The sequence below is a fragment of the Callorhinus ursinus genome, unplaced genomic scaffold, assembly GCF_003265705.2.
Source record: "Callorhinus ursinus isolate GAN/ISIS: 27379988/994484 unplaced genomic scaffold, GSC_fseal_2.0 scaffold12, whole genome shotgun sequence".
NCBI lineage: Eukaryota > Metazoa > Chordata > Mammalia > Carnivora > Otariidae > Callorhinus > Callorhinus ursinus.
Window position 1 is genome coordinate 73,444,175 of NW_027397074.1, and position 17,961 is coordinate 73,462,135.

Consider the following 17,961-nt stretch of genomic DNA (forward strand, 5'->3'; position numbering starts at 1 on the left):
CCAGTATGCATGCACTCATTTGTGTGCAGTATTCCTCATAAATTTTTAATTCTAGTCCAGTACACTGTTAGAGTAATATTGCATATTTTTACAATGATATTTTTGTTTGTAAATTGTGCAGTCTAAGCAACATGGGTATGCTTGGGAGAGGGTCAAGATTATAAAAAAAATTTTGGGAAACCAATTTCAGTGTGTTAAGTCATTTACAGAACCCAATAACCAAAGTAGATTTAGTTTGGGGGGATTGTGTTTTAGTGTTTTGTATGTAGATTTTGTGAGACACATACTTCTCATAAACATATCCACAGTGTTTTTTTCATGTAAAATATAATAAATTCCTTTATATTAAATGTTTATATATTTTCCCCTTGATTGGAGCTTCAAATTTTTTATGAAATCAATCTATATTTAATATTGGATTTTCCAGTTGGAAAACAATCACTTGGTCATTTGAAAAGGCTGCACATTATAAGTATGCTTATAAACTAATAGGAGTTCTTAGCCATTGATCTTGAAGTTTATTTTCTAATCTTGGGCAAAAAAAGTGAACAGTATCATCTTAACTGAGCTTAATGCCTGAGGACAACTTAAATTCATGCTCTGAACTATTATTTTGTTTGTAAGACATCCATATATCCCAAAAATATTTTTAAGTTATTTTAAAGTATCTTAACTTTATTTCCTACCGGACATTCTCAATAATTGATTTGGAAGACTTTCAACAAAAACAATTATAGATTACCGTGGTTGGAATTAGGAGATCATGTTCAAAAGGACACTGGCCTGGTGATTTTCAGTAGGATGAATGTAATAGTTTATTGTGGCTTACAGCATCATTTCAATCAAGGGAAGAGGGCTAAAAATGACTGAGTTCATCAAATCAGGTCTTATCACAAGTGAATTTCTCTAGCCTAATTTTACCTTTTGTCTCTCCAAATTCTAGTGATTATATAATACTGTTACTTTTAACTTTGTATAATTTTTTATAGAATATTTCCTTTCTCTGTGCCTTCAACAATCAAGTTTTGATTTTTTATAATTTCATTTTCATAATGATTATATTAAATTTTTTGTTCCCAAATTTATCTACAAAGAAGGTAATTTTAGTTTTTAACTATTTCATAGTCCACTTTTCATCATGAGTTGATATGCATAACATGTTGGCAAAAAATTGACATTTTCAATATTTTTTTCCTTTCCATTGCCCTTTTGGAAATTTCTTTATAATATCCACATACCACAGATGGAGAAACAAAAGTCTGAAAACAAACTTCTTGAAAAAGTTTGGTCACATGATTTATAGACTATTCAGGATTTGTTATAATTCTACAATGTTTTACGTCTCATTTAGTCTAGCTGGGTCATTATTGACAACTTCTTTTTCAAGGTAGAAAGCAGTCATGTGTATGCTCTTACTCTGGACTTGGACAAGCTATGAGAAAATATTTTTCATCTTTTTTATATTTCATATTCTTACCTTCCTACATCTTTATTCTCATTTAAATGAGATTGTAAGCATACATTTTTTTCTCTTTCTCCCTGTAAATAAATTCTATATGAAATTAAAAAAATTTAACTCCTAGTAGTGCCAAAATATCAATATTTTCTTCTTCTCATTGCTGCAGGAGAAAAGTAGTGTTATGAAAGGCATTAGGAGGTTCTGATTTAAGAGAGATTTTTGTCTACTCTAAACCTCTGATGATAAAATGAGAAATGTTGAAAACTATACCAAGGATGATATAGGAAATATACCGCATTTTCATGTTTATAACATAGTATTGTTTTCCTTTTGGTTCTGTGTTCCATTAGGCATGTGATAAAGGACGTTTAGTGCAAAGACATAGAGAATCAAATTCTGATGTGAAAGGTAATATTCTGCTTCTACCCTCTCAACAATTCATTCATTGCCACAACTTTGAGGTTTCCAGTGTGCCTGGTGCTAGGGATATTAAGAAGTATACTATACCATTTCTTACTCTCAGGAGCTCATCTTTTAATAGGGGGAGAAAAACAAGTAAATTAAGTGCAATATTACAGGTGCAATGCCAGTATTCTAGACTGGGTTCCTAGAGAGCACGAGGAAGGAGTGGTCAACTACACTGGAGGGTTGGAGTGAGTGGTTCATGAACCTGATGGAGATCTCTGATTTGAGAGGTTTTTCCCCAAACAATATAGGGATTTTATGTTTTAGAAACCATCTTGGTCTTCTCATTTCTTAATAGAGGACGAGCCCAGGAGAATAAAACTGTGGACTATTCATTTGCTTCTGCTGGAATCTGCTAAGTTGGATATGAATTTGACTCTCTATTTGCATTACTCCCATCCAAGTACTAACCAGGCCCAACCCTGCTTAGCTTCCGAGATCAGAGATTGGGCCATTCAGGGTGGTATGGTCCTAACTCTACTTGCATTACTATACATTTATACCACACTTATTTCCAAAGAAGGATCTGAGATAACCTAATTAAAAAAATATATATACATGTATATATATCCATTTAGTTTATGATCTAGCAGGCTAACTAGAAATAGAAATGGGAATAAGAACCACACCAAGGAAAGAGGAAAATTCTATTATACCTAGTAAGGTTAATTGACTTGAAATTTAACTACTCTTTCTCATAGTGATCATACAAGAAAATCACTTTTTATATATAACTTTAATATATTCTGTTGAAAATTTATCAAAAATCAGAACTGAAAAGCACCTTTTAGAATACTTATTTTAGACCTTTTTCTAAGTCTGAGCACATATATTCCATGTTAATCACAGAATGTTCATGTTTTGCAACCTACATTTTCATTTAAAATTACAGTATATTATAAACTTCTTTACATATGTTATTAAATGGTGGCAAAGTATTCCATTGTAGTAGTGAACCTTAAATTTAGCTACCTCCATTGTTAATTTTGCTTATTTTCTGTTACAATAATGAATACCTTATAACTCTGTGTATATTCTTATTTATGATAGATTCCTAGAAAGGAATTGCTGACCCAAAGGGTATGAACATTTTTAAGACTTTTACCATAAAGAGCAAAAATGCAACAAAAATTCATATTTGAGAACTGTCTGTATTAATTTATTGAGCTAAACTACATGTTACCTTCTAGCCTTTTTTGTTTAGAAAAAGAAAAAATATGAAGTGTAAAAAATTATTTTCATGCTACTAATGATTTTTATCATCTTTTCTAGATATAAAGCCACATGTATCAGATAATTATATATTTGATTATTTCAGAAGACCATTCCCTAATCAAGGTTTGGGTGAGTAAACTAGGGATATAGACAGTAATGAGTGCTCACAAATCATCTGAATGTGAGTTATTTAACCATATGTATCTGATCAAGATTTACGTGTAAGAAACTAGATTATCTTCAAACCAATAGCCAAGGAGAAATTCACCTTCTCAGAAATTTGTGTATCTCAAATTTTTATTTTTCTCTCTAGCTCTAGAAATTCATAAAGGAAGCCAGTAGAATTTCATATGTCAAATTGCTTGTAATTTTTACATAGTCAAAATTAAAAAAATACCTCATTGTCTAACCTCTTCATTCCCATCTCATGACTCCTAAAGAAGAGAGAAGCCCTTGAGAGTCCTCTAGCCTCACCTATTCATTCCAGCATCCAGCTTCATCCAGCCCTTGCTTCACTGCGCTTGGTGACAAGTAGTTTACCTGGTTGCCATACAGTTCATTCCATTGCTAGAGAGCTGTAGCACTGAAAATGTTTTTTATGTTGAGCTAAAAACATGTGCCCCTGTAAAGTTCATCCACCTCTTTAATTACACAAAATAAAAAGTAGAATAACCTTAAAGGTAAATATTTCTGACAGACTCATTTTCCCTGATGCTCCTTGAAAAATGAGAACAAATGAGATTCTCCTTGTAATGCCTCTTCCAAGATAGTATTTTTTTAAAGCTATCCTGTATTTCCCGGAAACTTTCCTTCCATTCTTTCAGCCATCCACAATATAGCATGATTCAAGTCCTTTTCCACCTGATTTTATTCTCTCCTGTCACTGTTCAAGCTTGAATGAAACTGAACACAGTACTACAGATGTCGGCTAGTAGGTGTACAATAAATCATCACTCTCATTTGCTGCTTTTTAGATACTCGTTTTCCATTAATGCAGCCTAAGGTTGCATCTGTCTTTTGGAACCTATCCTAAAGCATTGATAAATTCGATTTGTGTATACTCAAACCTGTAAAGTTTTGTTTTCATTGTGTTGCTGCTTAGTGTCTCCTCCGTCTTCGGCTTCAGTTGGTATTTTGGTTCAGTGTTCTGGGCCTTAAATTTATTCTTGCTAAATTAAATCATCTTATATTCAGCCTTTCATGAACTCTTGATCTTGTGTCATGTTGTACTCTCAATATATTTATATGTATGCATATACAGATGGACATATCTATAAATATGCATCTGACCTCTTGTCAAAGCTTTAGACTTATATTTAACAATCTCTTAAACATCTCCACAGAGATGTCCCACATATCCAAATTCAAGTTCATCTAATTCTACACTAAATGCTGTTCCTCTTGTATTCTCCATAACCTTGGCAGCAGTACTATCTACATAACCACCCGTTTCAAGCTAGCAACATGACAGTTACCGTTTGTCGTCCTTTCATTTCCATCCCTCAGATTCAGTCAGCCACTGAATCCAGTGATTTTTGCCTCAGAATCTCTTCATCTCCATTTTAACTGTCATCTTTCTTTTCAGACTCTTATCACCTGTTTACGAGATTTCTAATTGGCTTCCTTGCCACCAATATTGTCATCCTAATTCCACTTTTCATACTACCATAAAAGTCATCAAAAACACCAATCAGATTATGTAAAACGACTACCTAAAGACTTTCACTAATTCCTAGTTTCCTAGCAGGGTTTGAAGTTGGCACAGTCCTAAAACTTAAAAAAAAAAAAAAATTAGCCTACAAAAATTTAACTCTTAATTTTGAAATAATTTCAAGGATAGTATGAAGAACTCTACCTAATATTCCCCCCAATCCATTTTTTTGCAGACATCATGTGTCTTTATTCCTTAACAGCTTCAACATATATTTTCCAAGAACAAGAACACTGTCTTACATTAAAATCAGGAAATTCAACTTTGATATACAAAATGTAGCAATAATGTCCTTTAGAGCAAAAGTCGCATTTTTTTTAAGATTTTTTTTTTTTTTTTTTTTTTGAGAGAGCAAGCAAGTGCACAAGCAGGGGATAGGGATGAAGGCAGAGGGAGAAGCAGACTCCCCGCGGAGCAGGGAGCCCGATGTGGGACTCGATCCCAGGACCCTGGGACCATGACCTGAGCTGAAGGCAGATGCTTAACCAACTGACCCACCCAGGCGCCCCAAAAATCACATTTAAATGCCACATCCCTTTATTCTCTTTCAGTTTGAAATAGCCGCTTAGCCTTTCCTTGTCATGCACAGCCCTGGCATTTTTGAAAATCATGGGCCTGTTGTCTTATAGAATGTTTGGTTTTAAAGTTTTAATACACGTGAGAATTACCTGGGAAGTTTATGGAAACCCCAGCTTCTGGTTTTGAGCCGGTCTTTGTAGTCAACCCCTGAATCTACATTTTTTAGAAGGTACTTAAGATAACTGTGATGTTGGCTGGAGCGCCTGGGTGGCTCAGTTGTTAAGTGTCTGCCTTGGGCTCAGGTCATGATCCTGGGGTCCTGGGATCGAGCCCCACATTGGGCTCCCTGCTCTGCGGGAAGCCAGCTTCTCCCTCTCCTTCTGCCTCTGTTTGTGTTCCCTCTCTCATTGTGTTTCTGTCAAATAATAAAATCTTTAAAAAAAAAAAAAGATAATTCTGATGTTGGCAATTTGCAGACCATACTTAGTAACTCACCACTTCGGGAGCTATCCTGAGAGATGGTGAAAGGCCAAACAGTTAGGACCTAGCCCATCAAACCCTTCTTCATCCACATAGCTTGCTTTCTTTCGATAATCTGTTTAAAAGAAAAAGATTTTTTGACAACCACTTGCTACAGCATAGAAACCAAGTTATATAACATGATGTACAAGACTTCCAATGAACTGGTTCCTGACTACCTCTCCAGTTTTACCTCTTGCCATTCTCTGCCTTTTACTTTAGACCTCAGCAAAGATGATGATCTTGTAGCCTCAGAATATATCAGTTTTACCACACTATGCCTTTGCTCCTGCGGTCTTCTTTGCCTGAAACATAATTCTCCCTCTCTTTAACTAGAATAGCTACTCATCATTTAAGGAGTAGGTATTGAATTTTAGTAAGACTCATATACAGTTCATTTCAAGAAGAGTGAGTTAGATTGAGTGATAATGATATGCACAAACTACTCTGATTGTTCAGAGAACAGGATCAAATCCAGCCTGGAAATCTTGGGGAATGTTTTCTTGAAGGAATTGATCCTTAAATTATGATGCAGCCTTAAATGACAAAATTGGGCACTTAGCAGAGAGTCACTTCCTTGAATTCTTAAAAAAAAAAAATTTTTTTTTTTGTCAGTGGTTTTGTGATCTTATATGTAAATTCTTTCCTTACTTGAGATACAATATGTATGGGACTAGAAATAACTCATTCAGAGCCTTTTGACTTCTGTCATCTCTTACCAATATTTATTCTCCCCTTTCTAGAGAGAAGAAAACTCTATTTGATAGAAAGACAGAAGCAACTTAAGAGCTGAGGGATTCTGCTCTTTGTCATCCATCAGGATGATTATTATTAAAATAATCCCAGCAGTACAGATTTAAACATTCTGTGATATATATTCATTCTGAATATAGCTAAGTAAAATTTACATCTTGTTGTCAATATTTATTCATATCTTAACTCGATATTTTAACCTTCCTGACACTATTCTTCTATGTCTCAACCACTCTCTTATCAGTCTTTGTTATATAATCTCCTTACCATGTTTGTTCATGTTCTTTTAAAAATCTGATGGTTATCTGCTTCCCAGAAGGCTCAAGTTATACTGTTAGGGATTGTGCTAGATACTAGGATACAGTGGAAATACAGTCTATTCTCAGCAAATAGAGTGACAAGTAAAGAGACAACAGAAACATAATGGGATCAATGCTACCTGCTGTGTTATGGGATTATATAGGAGTTGTTTGGGGATAGGGGAGTACCAGAGAAATTATCTCAAGAAAGGCAACTGTTAGGATTCCAGGGGCCAATTTTTTTTTTTAACCAAGATCTGAATCTATTAAGAATTAAGACAAAAAGACAAAATATTAGCAAACTGAATCCCACAACCTATTTAAGGATTGTGCACAATGACCAAACAGAATTTATCCCAGAAATGCAAGATTGACTTAACATATGAGAAAAGTAAACAATGTAGACTTCCAGGGACGATGGTGGAGTAGGAGGATCCTATGATCACCTCATCCCGTGGATACAACTAGATAACACCTGCATCAGAAAACGACCCAAAGACTGGCAGAACAGACTCTTCATAGCTAAATGGGGAGAAGAGGACACATCCTTGTCCTACCCCACAAGAGGAGGGTAGGAAGGGCAGAGATGAGATTGGGAGCTAAATGGACTGGTGGGACTATTTGCTATAGGGAGGAATGCCATGAATGTGGAAAGGAAAGAGTACCAGACCCTCACACCAAGCACCCCAGGCCTGGAGAACTTGCAAGAAAACAAGAGGGGCATAATCAACAGGCCTTAATACTTGGAACTTTAAAAATCAGTAGGCTCAACTCTGGGAGAGCCAGGTGGGCAACAGGAAACTTCAGTCCTTAAAGAAACCCCACCCTTACAGAAACAGCACAACAAACAGCCCCACTGAGATACAGCATGAAAACAGCAGTTTGAAAAACATACGGGGTATTCAGGAGGGAGATTTGTTTACTTACCTCAGAGCATGTGCTAGAGGGACAGGGATCTTCGGGATACTTCTCCAGGAATAAAAGAGCTGGCAGGTGCCATTTCCCTACCCCACCCCCTCAGCCTAGACACATGGACACCTGTGGGAAACAGTACAGTGCCAACACTCATGACCTAACTTGCTAACACTCTGCCCCACCCCACATTCTCCTTCAGACACAGCCCTCCAAGCAGGCCTTAGCTCCAAGTCGTCTCCCACAGCAGACCTGCACAAACCTTGGTAACACCACATGAACTGCCCCTCCAATACCCCATTGGCAGGAACCCACCTAACGCAGTTCCACAGGCCTGAGAGGGTACATGCAGCTACAACAGAGAGCAGCACCACTCCAAAGTGACTCCCACACACACCAGTCCACCTGCAGCCCTAGCAGTGGGCTGGGGCAGACATGTAGTCTGACAACAGGCCCCACCCACCAACCAGAGCTTCTCAGACGACAACACAGGATAAGTGTCCAGCAGTTTGGTGCTATAGTATCTCTGGCAAATGCCTGGTGTGACTCCAACTCAAGCCCAAAGCAGTCCCAGACTAGCACACTAACAAGACAGGATCAAAACCCTACCCACAACAGGCAAAAAGACAATGCAGGTGACTGGACTGGAGGCAAAAGTGGCTCAACCATAATAGTAGGGTGCACAAAATACAAAAGATGAGACACCCCTTAAGTACCAGGTTCTGGTGAATAAGGGACATTGCATTACAGGGCACCACAGAACCTCTTCTTCATAGGCCACTACTTTGAAGAACAGGAGATGTAGCTGACTTTCCTAACACCTAGAAACAGACACTGAGAAATATGTTCCAAATGAAAGAAAAGGACAAAATCACAGCAAGAGAACTAAACAAAATGGAGATAAGTAAATGCTTGATAGAGAATTTAAAGTAATGTAATCACAAAGATACTCACTGGACTTATGAAAAGAATGGAGGACCTCAGTGATACCCTCAACAAAGAGACAGAAAACCAATCAGAGATGAAGAACTCAGTAACTGAAATTAAAAATACTTATTGGGGTCATGTAGTTGGAATAAATACTAGACTAGAGGAAAAAGAACAGATCAGTAACCTGAAGAACAGTAATGGAAAGCAGTCAAACTGAACAGGAGAGAAAAACATAATAAAAATTGAAATTAGACTGAGAACTCAGTGACACCATCAGGTATAATGACATTTGCTTTATAAGGATCCATGAAGGAGAAGAGTGAGAAATGGGAGAAAATATATTTGAAGAAATAGCTGAAAACTTCCCAAATCTGGGGAAGGAAACAGAAATCCAGGTCCAGGAGGCACAGAAAGACCCCAGCAAAATCAACCCAAGGAGGTCCACACCAAGAGACACAGTAATTAAAACTGAAAAAAGCAGTGGTAACAAGAGAATTTTAAAAGTAGCTAGAAAAAAGAAAACAGTTACATACAAAGGAAACCCCATAAGGCTATCAGCTCATTTTTCAGCAGAAATTTTGCAGGCCAGAAGAGATTGTCATGATATATTCAAAGTGCTAAGAGGAAAAAAATAATACTCTGGCAGCCAATAATACCCTACCCAGCAAGGCCATCATTCAGAATAGAGGGAGAGATAAAGAGTTTCCCAAATAAAAGTTAAAGGAATACATGACCCCAAAGCCAGCCTTACAAGAAATGTTAAAGGGGAGTCTTTGAGGAAAAGGAAAGACCATAAGCAGGAGTAAAAAAAGTAGGAAGCACAAAAGCAATAAAATTGTATCTATAAAAATCAGTCAAGGATTTCACGAAATAAAAGAATGTAAAATATGACACCATATACCTAAAATGGGAGAGGAGTAAAGAATGAGTTCATAATTAAGCAACCATCAATTTAATATAGACTGCTATATATATATATAAGATGTTTTATACAAAACTAACGGTAACCACAAATAATAAAATCAGTGATAATACAAAAAATAAAGAGAATGGAATCCAGGTATGTCACTAAAGAAAGCCAGCAAACCATGTGAGAGGAGAGTAAGATAAGAAAGGAACAGAGAACTACAAAATCAACCATAAAACAAGTAACAAAATGGCTACAAGTACATACCTATCAATAATCACTTTGAGTGTAAATGGACTATTGCTCCAATCAAAAGACATAGGGTGTCAGAATGAATAAAAAAGAAGACCCATCTATATGCTGCCTACAAGAGACTCATTTAGATCTAAAGACATGTGCACATTGAAAGCAAAGGAATGGAAAGACATTTATCATGCAAATGAAGTGAAAAGAAAGCTGGGTAGCAATACTTACATCAGAAAAAATGGACTTCAAAACAAAGACTGTAGCAAGAGACAAAGGAGGACACTACATAATCATCAAGGGAACAGTCCAACAAGAAGTTATAACATTTATAAATAGTTACACACACAACATGGGATTACCCAAATACAAAAAGCAGCTAGTAACAAAGTAATCAACAGTAATACAATAATAGTGGGGGGCTTGAACACCCACTTACATCAATGGATAGATCATTCAAACAGAAAATCAACAAAAACACAGTGGCTTTGAGTGACACATTGGACCAGATGGATGTAACAGATATATGCAGAACATTGCATCCTAAAACAGCGGAATACACATTTGACAAAGGACAACATCCATTCATGATAAAAGCCTTCAACAAAGTAAGGTTAGAGGAAACATACCTCAACATAATAAAGGCCATATATTTAAAAACCCACAGCTAACATCATATTTAATGGTGAAAAACTGAGAGCTTTTCCCCTAAGATCAGGAACAAGACAAGGATGTCCATTCATATCACTTTTATTCAACATAATACTGGAAGTCCTAGCAATCAGACAACAAAAAGAAGTAAAAAGCATCCAAATTTGTAAGGAAGAAATAAAACTTTCACTATTTGCAAATGACATGATACTATATATAGAAGACCCTTAAAGACTCCACCAAAAAACTGCTAAAACTGATTAGTGAATTCAGTAAGGTCACAGCATACAAAATCAATATACAGAAATTTGTTGCATTTTTATACACTAATAATAAAAAGAGAAATTAAAACAATCCCACTTACAATTTCACCAAAAATAATAGAAAGCCTAGGAATAAGCTTAACCAAGGAGGTAAAAGACCTGTATCCTGAAAATTATTAAACACTGATGAAAGAAATTGAAGATAACACAAATGGAAAGATATTCCATGCTCATGGATTGGGAGAGAAAATATGGTTAAAATGTCCATACTACCCAAAGCAATCTACCGATTTGATGTAATCCCTATCAAAATACTAACAGCATTTTTTTATAGAACTAGATCAAATAACACTAAAATCTTTGAACCACAAAAGACCCTGAATAGCCAAAGTAATCTTGAAAAAGAAGAACAAAAGTAGAGGTATCACAATCCCAGATTTCAAGATATGCTACAAAACTCTAGGAATCAAAACAGTACAATACGGGCACAAAAATAGACATACAGATCAGAATAGAGAGCCCTGAAATAAACCCCCAATTCTTTGGTCAGTTAATCTTTGACAAAGGAGGCAAGAATATGCAATGAGAAAAAGACAGTCTCTTCAACAACTGGTGAGGAGAAAAGTTGACAGCTACAGGCAAAAGAATGAAACTGGACCACTTTCTTACACCATACAGGAAAATAAACTCAAAATGGATTAAGGACTTAAATGTGAGACCTGAAACCATAAAAAGCCTACACTAAAAGAGCATAGGCATTGGCTGTGGCAACATTTTGCTAGATAGGCCTCCTAAGGCAAAGGAAACAAAAGCAAAATAAACTATTGAGACTACATCAAAATAAAAAACATTTGTACAGCAAAGGAAACAATCTGCTAAAAGACAGCCTACCAAATGGGAGAAGATATTTGCAAATGACATGGCTGATAAACGGTTAGTATCTAGAATATATAAAGAACTGATACAACTCAACACCCAAAAAACAAATAATCCAATTAAAAATGGGCAGAAGATATGAACAGACATTTCTCCAAAGACATACAAGATGGCCACTGACACATGAAAAGATGCTCAACATCACTCATCATCAGGGAAATGCAACTTAAAACCACAATGAGAGATCACCTCACAGTTGTCAGAATGGCTAAAATCAACATGTTGGCAAGAATGTGGAGAAAGCAGTGCACCCTCATGCACTGTTGGTGGGAATGCAAGCTGGTGTGGCCACGGTAGAAAATAGTATGGAGATCCTCAAAAAATTAAAAAGAATTACCATGTGTTCCAGTAACTTCACTACTGGCTATTTACCCAAAGAATACAAGAACACTAATTCAAAAAGATCTATGCACCCCAATGTTTATTGCAGCATTATTTACAATAGGCAAGATATGGAAGCAATCCAAGCATTCTTCGTAGATGAATGGATACAGAAGATGTGGCATATATGCATAACGGAATATTAACCATAGAAAAGAATGAAATCTTGCCATTTGCAACAACATGGATGGAGGTAGAGGTATAATGCTAAGCGAAATAAGTCAGAGAAAGACAAATACTATGTGATTTCACTAACGTGGAATTTAAGAAACAAATGAACAAAGAGACAACACAAACTCTTAAATATAGAGAACTGGTGCTTACCAGAGGGGAGGTTGGGTAGGGGAATGGGCCAAACAGGTGAGATTAAGAGTATACTTATCATGAGGAGTACTTAGTAATGTATACAACTGCTGAATTACTATTTGTACACCTGAAACCAGTATAACCTGTATGTTAATTATGCTGGAATTAAAAACAAAATTTTTAAAAAGAAAAAGAACTATGATTAATATGTTAAGCGCCCTAATGGGACAAGTAACCAACATGGAAAAACAGTGGGCAATATCAGCAAAGATCTGGAAGCATTTAAGAAAGAATCGAAACAAAATGCTAAAAACCAAAAACACTTAACAGAAATGAAGAATACCTGTGATACCTCATCAGTAGTAAACTAGAAGTGGTCAAGGAAAGAATCAGTGAGTTTAAGGATAGGTAAGACCAGCTTCCCAAACTGAAATGCAAAGAACAAGAAGGAGGAAAACAAACAGAATATCAAACGTCTGTGGGACAATTTTAGAAGATGTAATATATACACAATTGGGATGCCAGGAGGAGAGGAAAAAGAACAGAACCACGGAAAACAAATATTTGTACTGTTAATATGTTGTCCAAATATAAACTGTACTTTGCTCGTGTATCTGCATAGTTGGCAGTGAAAAGGTAAAATCTGGCACATTTCATTCCGTCTATAAACTTCTATCAAAGAAAATGAAAAGATCTTACCAACTACATGTCTTCACACCTTGTACTAAAAAATAGTGTGACTTGCACCAGTCAGAATGGCTAAAATTAACAAGTCAGGAAATGACAGATGTTGGTGAGGATGCAGAAGAAGGGGAACTCTCCTACACTATTGGTGGGAATGCAAGCTGGTGCAGCCATTCTGGAAAACAGTATGGAGGTTCCTCAAAAAGTTGAAAATAGAGCTACCCTACAATCCAGCCATTGCACTACAGGGTATTTACCCCAAAGATACAAATGTAGTGATCCGAAGGGGCACATGCACCCCCAATGTTTATAGCAGCAATGTCCACAGTAGCCAAACTATCGAAAGAGCCTAGATGTCCATCAACAGATGAATGGATAAAGATGTATGTGTGTGTATACACACACACATACACAATGGAATATTATGCAGCCATCAAGAAAATGAAATCTTGCCATTTGCAACAATGTGGATGGAACTAGAGGGTATTATGCTAAGCAAAATAAGTCAATCAGAGAAAGACAAGTATCATATGATCTCACTGATATGAGGAATTTGAGAAACAAGACAAAGGGTCATAGGGGAAGGGAGGGGAAAAATGAAACAAGATGAAACCAGAGAGGGAGACAAACCATAAGAGACTCTTAATCTCAGGAAACAAACTGAGGGCTGCTGGAGTGGAGGGGGGTGGGAGGGATGGGGTGGCCGGGTAATGGACATTGGGGAGGGTACATACTATGGCAAGTGCTGTGAATTGTGTAAGACTGACGAATCACAGACCTGTAACAGACTCTGAAACAAATAATATATGTTAATTTAAAATTTTTTAAATTAATTTATTTTTAAAAATAGTGTGATTTGCTATCCTGTGATATTGAGGCTTCCATAATGAAAATTTCTGGTCACTTTTTAGTTTCCTCAAAATTTGCAGAAACACTTGATGAAATTTTTGACTTTATAGAAAGGAAGAAGATCGCTTCCTTAGACCTGGGCCTACGAGATGTCTATCGCTGTTGCCAGCTATAGGCAAGCCATCAAAATGTTAGTCTGCCATTAAATCACATTTTCAACATGTGGGACAAGAAAAACGTCCTGTAATTTGGAAATAGTTTGAAGATTAGAATATAGGGAAGCACCACAGTGAAATAATTTATATGCTGTTTCTCTAAAACTGTTTGAAGATCTCTGAAGAAGCACCAAGGACTGTAGAAAAGGATTCATTGCACCTGAACTATTTGGTATTGTATGTAAGTTATGTCAAAAACTCACACAGTGGGAAAAAAAATGACTTTTAGGGGGAAGAAAGACTGCCTCAAAACTCAAAGATATGGCACCAGACAGGGGCAGCCAAATCAAACAGCCATGAAAAACTGTAATTTATTTGAAATCCACCTTCAGTTTAAGTTCAGATTACCTCTTTGCTTTATAAACATTTTCCCCAAGAAAGAAGTTTTACATAGTGTGTAAAACTTGTGCTTCAAAGGGTCTAAAAACAATGGACATTTCAGATATGCATAGCCTACACGATGAATTTAAAGATGCAGGTGGCCTGAATGCCAAAAAGCTAGTCTACTAAAAGTAAGCTTGGACATTTTTAGAGAGATAGAAACTAATTCCTTACAAGTCCAAACACCTGCTGCTGCTAGTAAGTAAAATCGTACTCCATGCTGGGATCCGTCTGTTGATGGTATCTCTAACTCGATGTCATTGCACCGGACTGCCACCAGGGACCAGTGTAAAAGTGGGCTTGATTAAAGGAGACCAGCAAGTCAGGTCTCTGAACGTGGCAGTGTTACCACTACGTAAAAGAGGAACATCCAAAAGGTACAGACAGTTCAGAGAAGTATTATCAGAAAAGGAAACACAAAGTGCAAAAATATCCTACTTTATCATGGGACATAAACCCATCACTGTTAATTTTTTTTAAATATAGGAAGTATCTCTTAGCTCCGTTATATTTACTTTAGCTTTTAAAAGTCATATTTATGTGTCTTAAAAATGCACAATATGGATTATAAAATTTAAATATCCAATAAGGAGTTAAAATCTGTATCAGAGGAGAGAAACAAAAATATTGTTCTATTATTCTCACACGTACAATTTAATGTGTTCTGTAAGTTACTGGTAATTGCCACTGTTAACTGGTCCTATTGTTTTGCTCAAATAATAGTGTTTATGTAACAAATCAAATACAGAATGTCATTTTAAATACCTTTTTAAAAATTTAATGTTAAAATCATAATACATGTGGGGGCACCTGGGTGGCTCAGTCATTAGGCATCTGCCTTCAGCTCAGGTCATGATCCCAGGGTCCTGGGAGCGAGCCCTGCATCAGGCTCCCTGCTCGGCGGGAAGCCTGCTTCTCCCTCTCCCGCTCCCCTTGCTTGTGTTCCCTCTCTCGCTGTCTCTCTGTGTCAAATAAATATATTAAATCTTTAAAAAATAAAAAAAAAGTCATAATACATGTCTACCTGTTATATATTATACTATTTTTTGGGTCTAGCATGTCTATGTCCTAAATGGGCTCTCTAAACAGTCACCTTACTGTACATGTAGATATCCTTCAGAGATCTAACATATTTTCAGTTCTGAATTGTTTGACAGTTATTGGATAGGTATTCCTACTGTTTGCTATTCTTTTGAAACAGTTTAAAAAGGCTTCTAGGGGAAATAAGTACTAATATACTTTATGTCTGAGTAAAACCATGGCAGATTAATTGAAGATAAGCTCAGTTAAGCTAGCCACTCAATGTATGAATGAGGTAATTGTCAAGAAGTAAAAATACTAAGTTTCATTAATCTTAAAAAAAAATCTCTGTTCAGAAATTTTATGGTATATTCTCTTTTTAGTGAAAATACCTGGACGAGTTCCTGCTTGGCTTCTAAAAAGATATTTGAGGTAGGAGAACTAGATTTCTTCTACCTGACTACCTTATTTCTTCTCCTCTGGCTTCTATGATTTTGATTTTGAATTAAAGCAACAGGAAAAAGTAGCTTTTTTTTATAACAATTGCCAATTGACGTCTCCTTATATTCTCCATAGTATCTGAGACTAGGCCAAGGTTATACATAGCAGTGCTTATCTGATGCATTTTGAAAGATACTGAGATTTCAGTATTCCCAAACTATGCCCAATGGATGCCTTGAAATCTACAATTATACATTTATTTCTATGCATTTGTCACTGCATTATCTGAGTTTCTCTTTTTAAAAAAAATATTGCTATCATAATTATTTAGCACTTTAGAATGGATGACTATCAAATTACGAGCTGTAATAGCAATTGGAGCATTGGTCATATAGGGCTAATAGTAGTACCTAAAAACTGGAAGAATAGAAAATGAATTCAGGGATAACATAGATAAACTTGGTAGTTTTTGTCTAAACCAGTAATTATTATATCACTAGACCCCTTGGCAAGTTTTCCTGTTCTTAGGAATAATGACATGAACAACCATCTGAACCATGAAACAGTAAGTATCTGAGGGTAGACTGAATTTGTTCAACAGAGGAAACATGTTATGTGCTTTCTTCCTTCCATGGCTCTTCTAAGAACTTGGTTTCTACTCAATATAATGGGTTCTGTGCAAATATGCAGACTCTCCTGCCCCCAAAACCTACAAAATAGGTAAGAAACCATCTTTGGGCATGCCTGTACTTGAATCTAGAATTGATCAAACTAAGGCAATTTTTAAAAATATATTACTCATCATATCTATGGAAAGACATCAAATGAGATATCAAAATAAGAGAAAGTAGAACAAGTACTGGAGTTACAAGATGTGAATTCTAGACCTGCCCCTCTCTCTTATTGGCTGCGGGATCTTGAGCAAATAGCTTAACCATTCTGATTCCTTAACACTCCCTCTCTGATGTAAGATAGGGATAACATTGGCCGTCCTGCCTAAATCATAGGACTGGTAAGATGCCCAAGTAAGACAATATCTGTAAGTCTCCTTTACATACTGTAGGTGTAATATACAAATATAACATGACATTACATTACTCTTGATTAGATAGATAGTTCACCGTTGACACTGAAAGTACCCAATTTCTTTCAGCTCCCAAAATAGGATTCAGAGGCTCAGCAAAGACCAACAAAGACAGCTGTCAGAAACTGGTGAGAAGCCAATCCACGAAATAATTCAGCCCAAGAGCACTGATTTGTATGGAAACTGTTTCAAAGTGACATCCTTCAAGTGTCCTATGAGCACACAGACTCCCAGTTGGACTGAGAAGACAAGGGTACCAACAGAAGGTGGTTTGTTTGTTTGCTTAGGATTTTAAGAAATACAAAGATTGCTTTCACTATGTCATCATTAATAAATCCTATGAAATTTGGAACAGAGAGGATTAATAGGCATTTTATTCCTGATTCTGAAAAATACTTGCCTTATTTAATTTCTATATGAATGTAATACAGAAAAAAAAGTTTAATATAGCTTTGAAAAAATCTATTTAATTGCCTTCTTCCCAATACCTTATCATTGATGCCTTCTCCATACCACAGAATAAAAAAGAAATGAAATGATACACATGACATGGATGAATCTCAAAATCATTGTGCTGAGTACAAGAAGTCAGACACAGAAAAGTAAATGCTGTACGAAATCTCATGTATATGAAATGCACACTAATTTATAGAGACAAAAAAAAAAGATAAAGTTTTCCTGGAGGAAGAAGGGATAGAGTAGGAGATGAAGGGAAGAATGGACTAGAAAGGAACACAAGGAATCTCTTAGGGATGATCTTTTCTAGATCTTGAATGTGGTGATGGCTTCACAATTGTTTACAACCGTTGAATTACCAG

General features: G+C 36.2%; 1 protein-coding gene and 1 long non-coding RNA gene across 21 annotated transcripts in view; one reads left to right on the forward strand and one right to left on the reverse strand.

Annotated features, from left to right (window-relative positions):
* AGBL3 (AGBL carboxypeptidase 3) overlaps positions 1-17,961 on the forward strand; it is a 60,346-nt gene that overhangs the window by 33,004 nt on the left and 9,381 nt on the right. For 16 of the 20 annotated variants that reach the window (XM_073899225.1, XM_025854944.2, XM_025854946.2 and 13 more), the window contains 4 exons: positions 1,810-1,867; positions 3,197-3,268; positions 16,002-16,050; positions 17,213-17,409. In XM_073899225.1, coding sequence (XP_073755326.1) covers positions 1,810-1,867; positions 3,197-3,268; positions 16,002-16,050; positions 17,213-17,409 — 376 coding nt within the window. Of the gene's footprint in view, positions 1-1,809; positions 1,868-2,974; positions 3,005-3,196; positions 3,269-16,001; positions 16,051-17,212; positions 17,410-17,961 lie in introns of those variants that run through there. The other 4 variants (XR_012380333.1, XM_073899226.1, XR_012380334.1 and 1 more) reach the window with 4 other exon arrangements.
* The window catches only part of LOC112811037 (uncharacterized), a 52,820-nt gene that overhangs the window by 13,261 nt on the left and 21,598 nt on the right, over positions 1-17,961 (reverse strand). The window contains exon 2 of the long non-coding RNA XR_003204948.2: positions 5,865-5,964. This is a non-coding gene — a long non-coding RNA (uncharacterized lncRNA). The remainder of the gene's footprint in view (positions 1-5,864; positions 5,965-17,961) is intronic.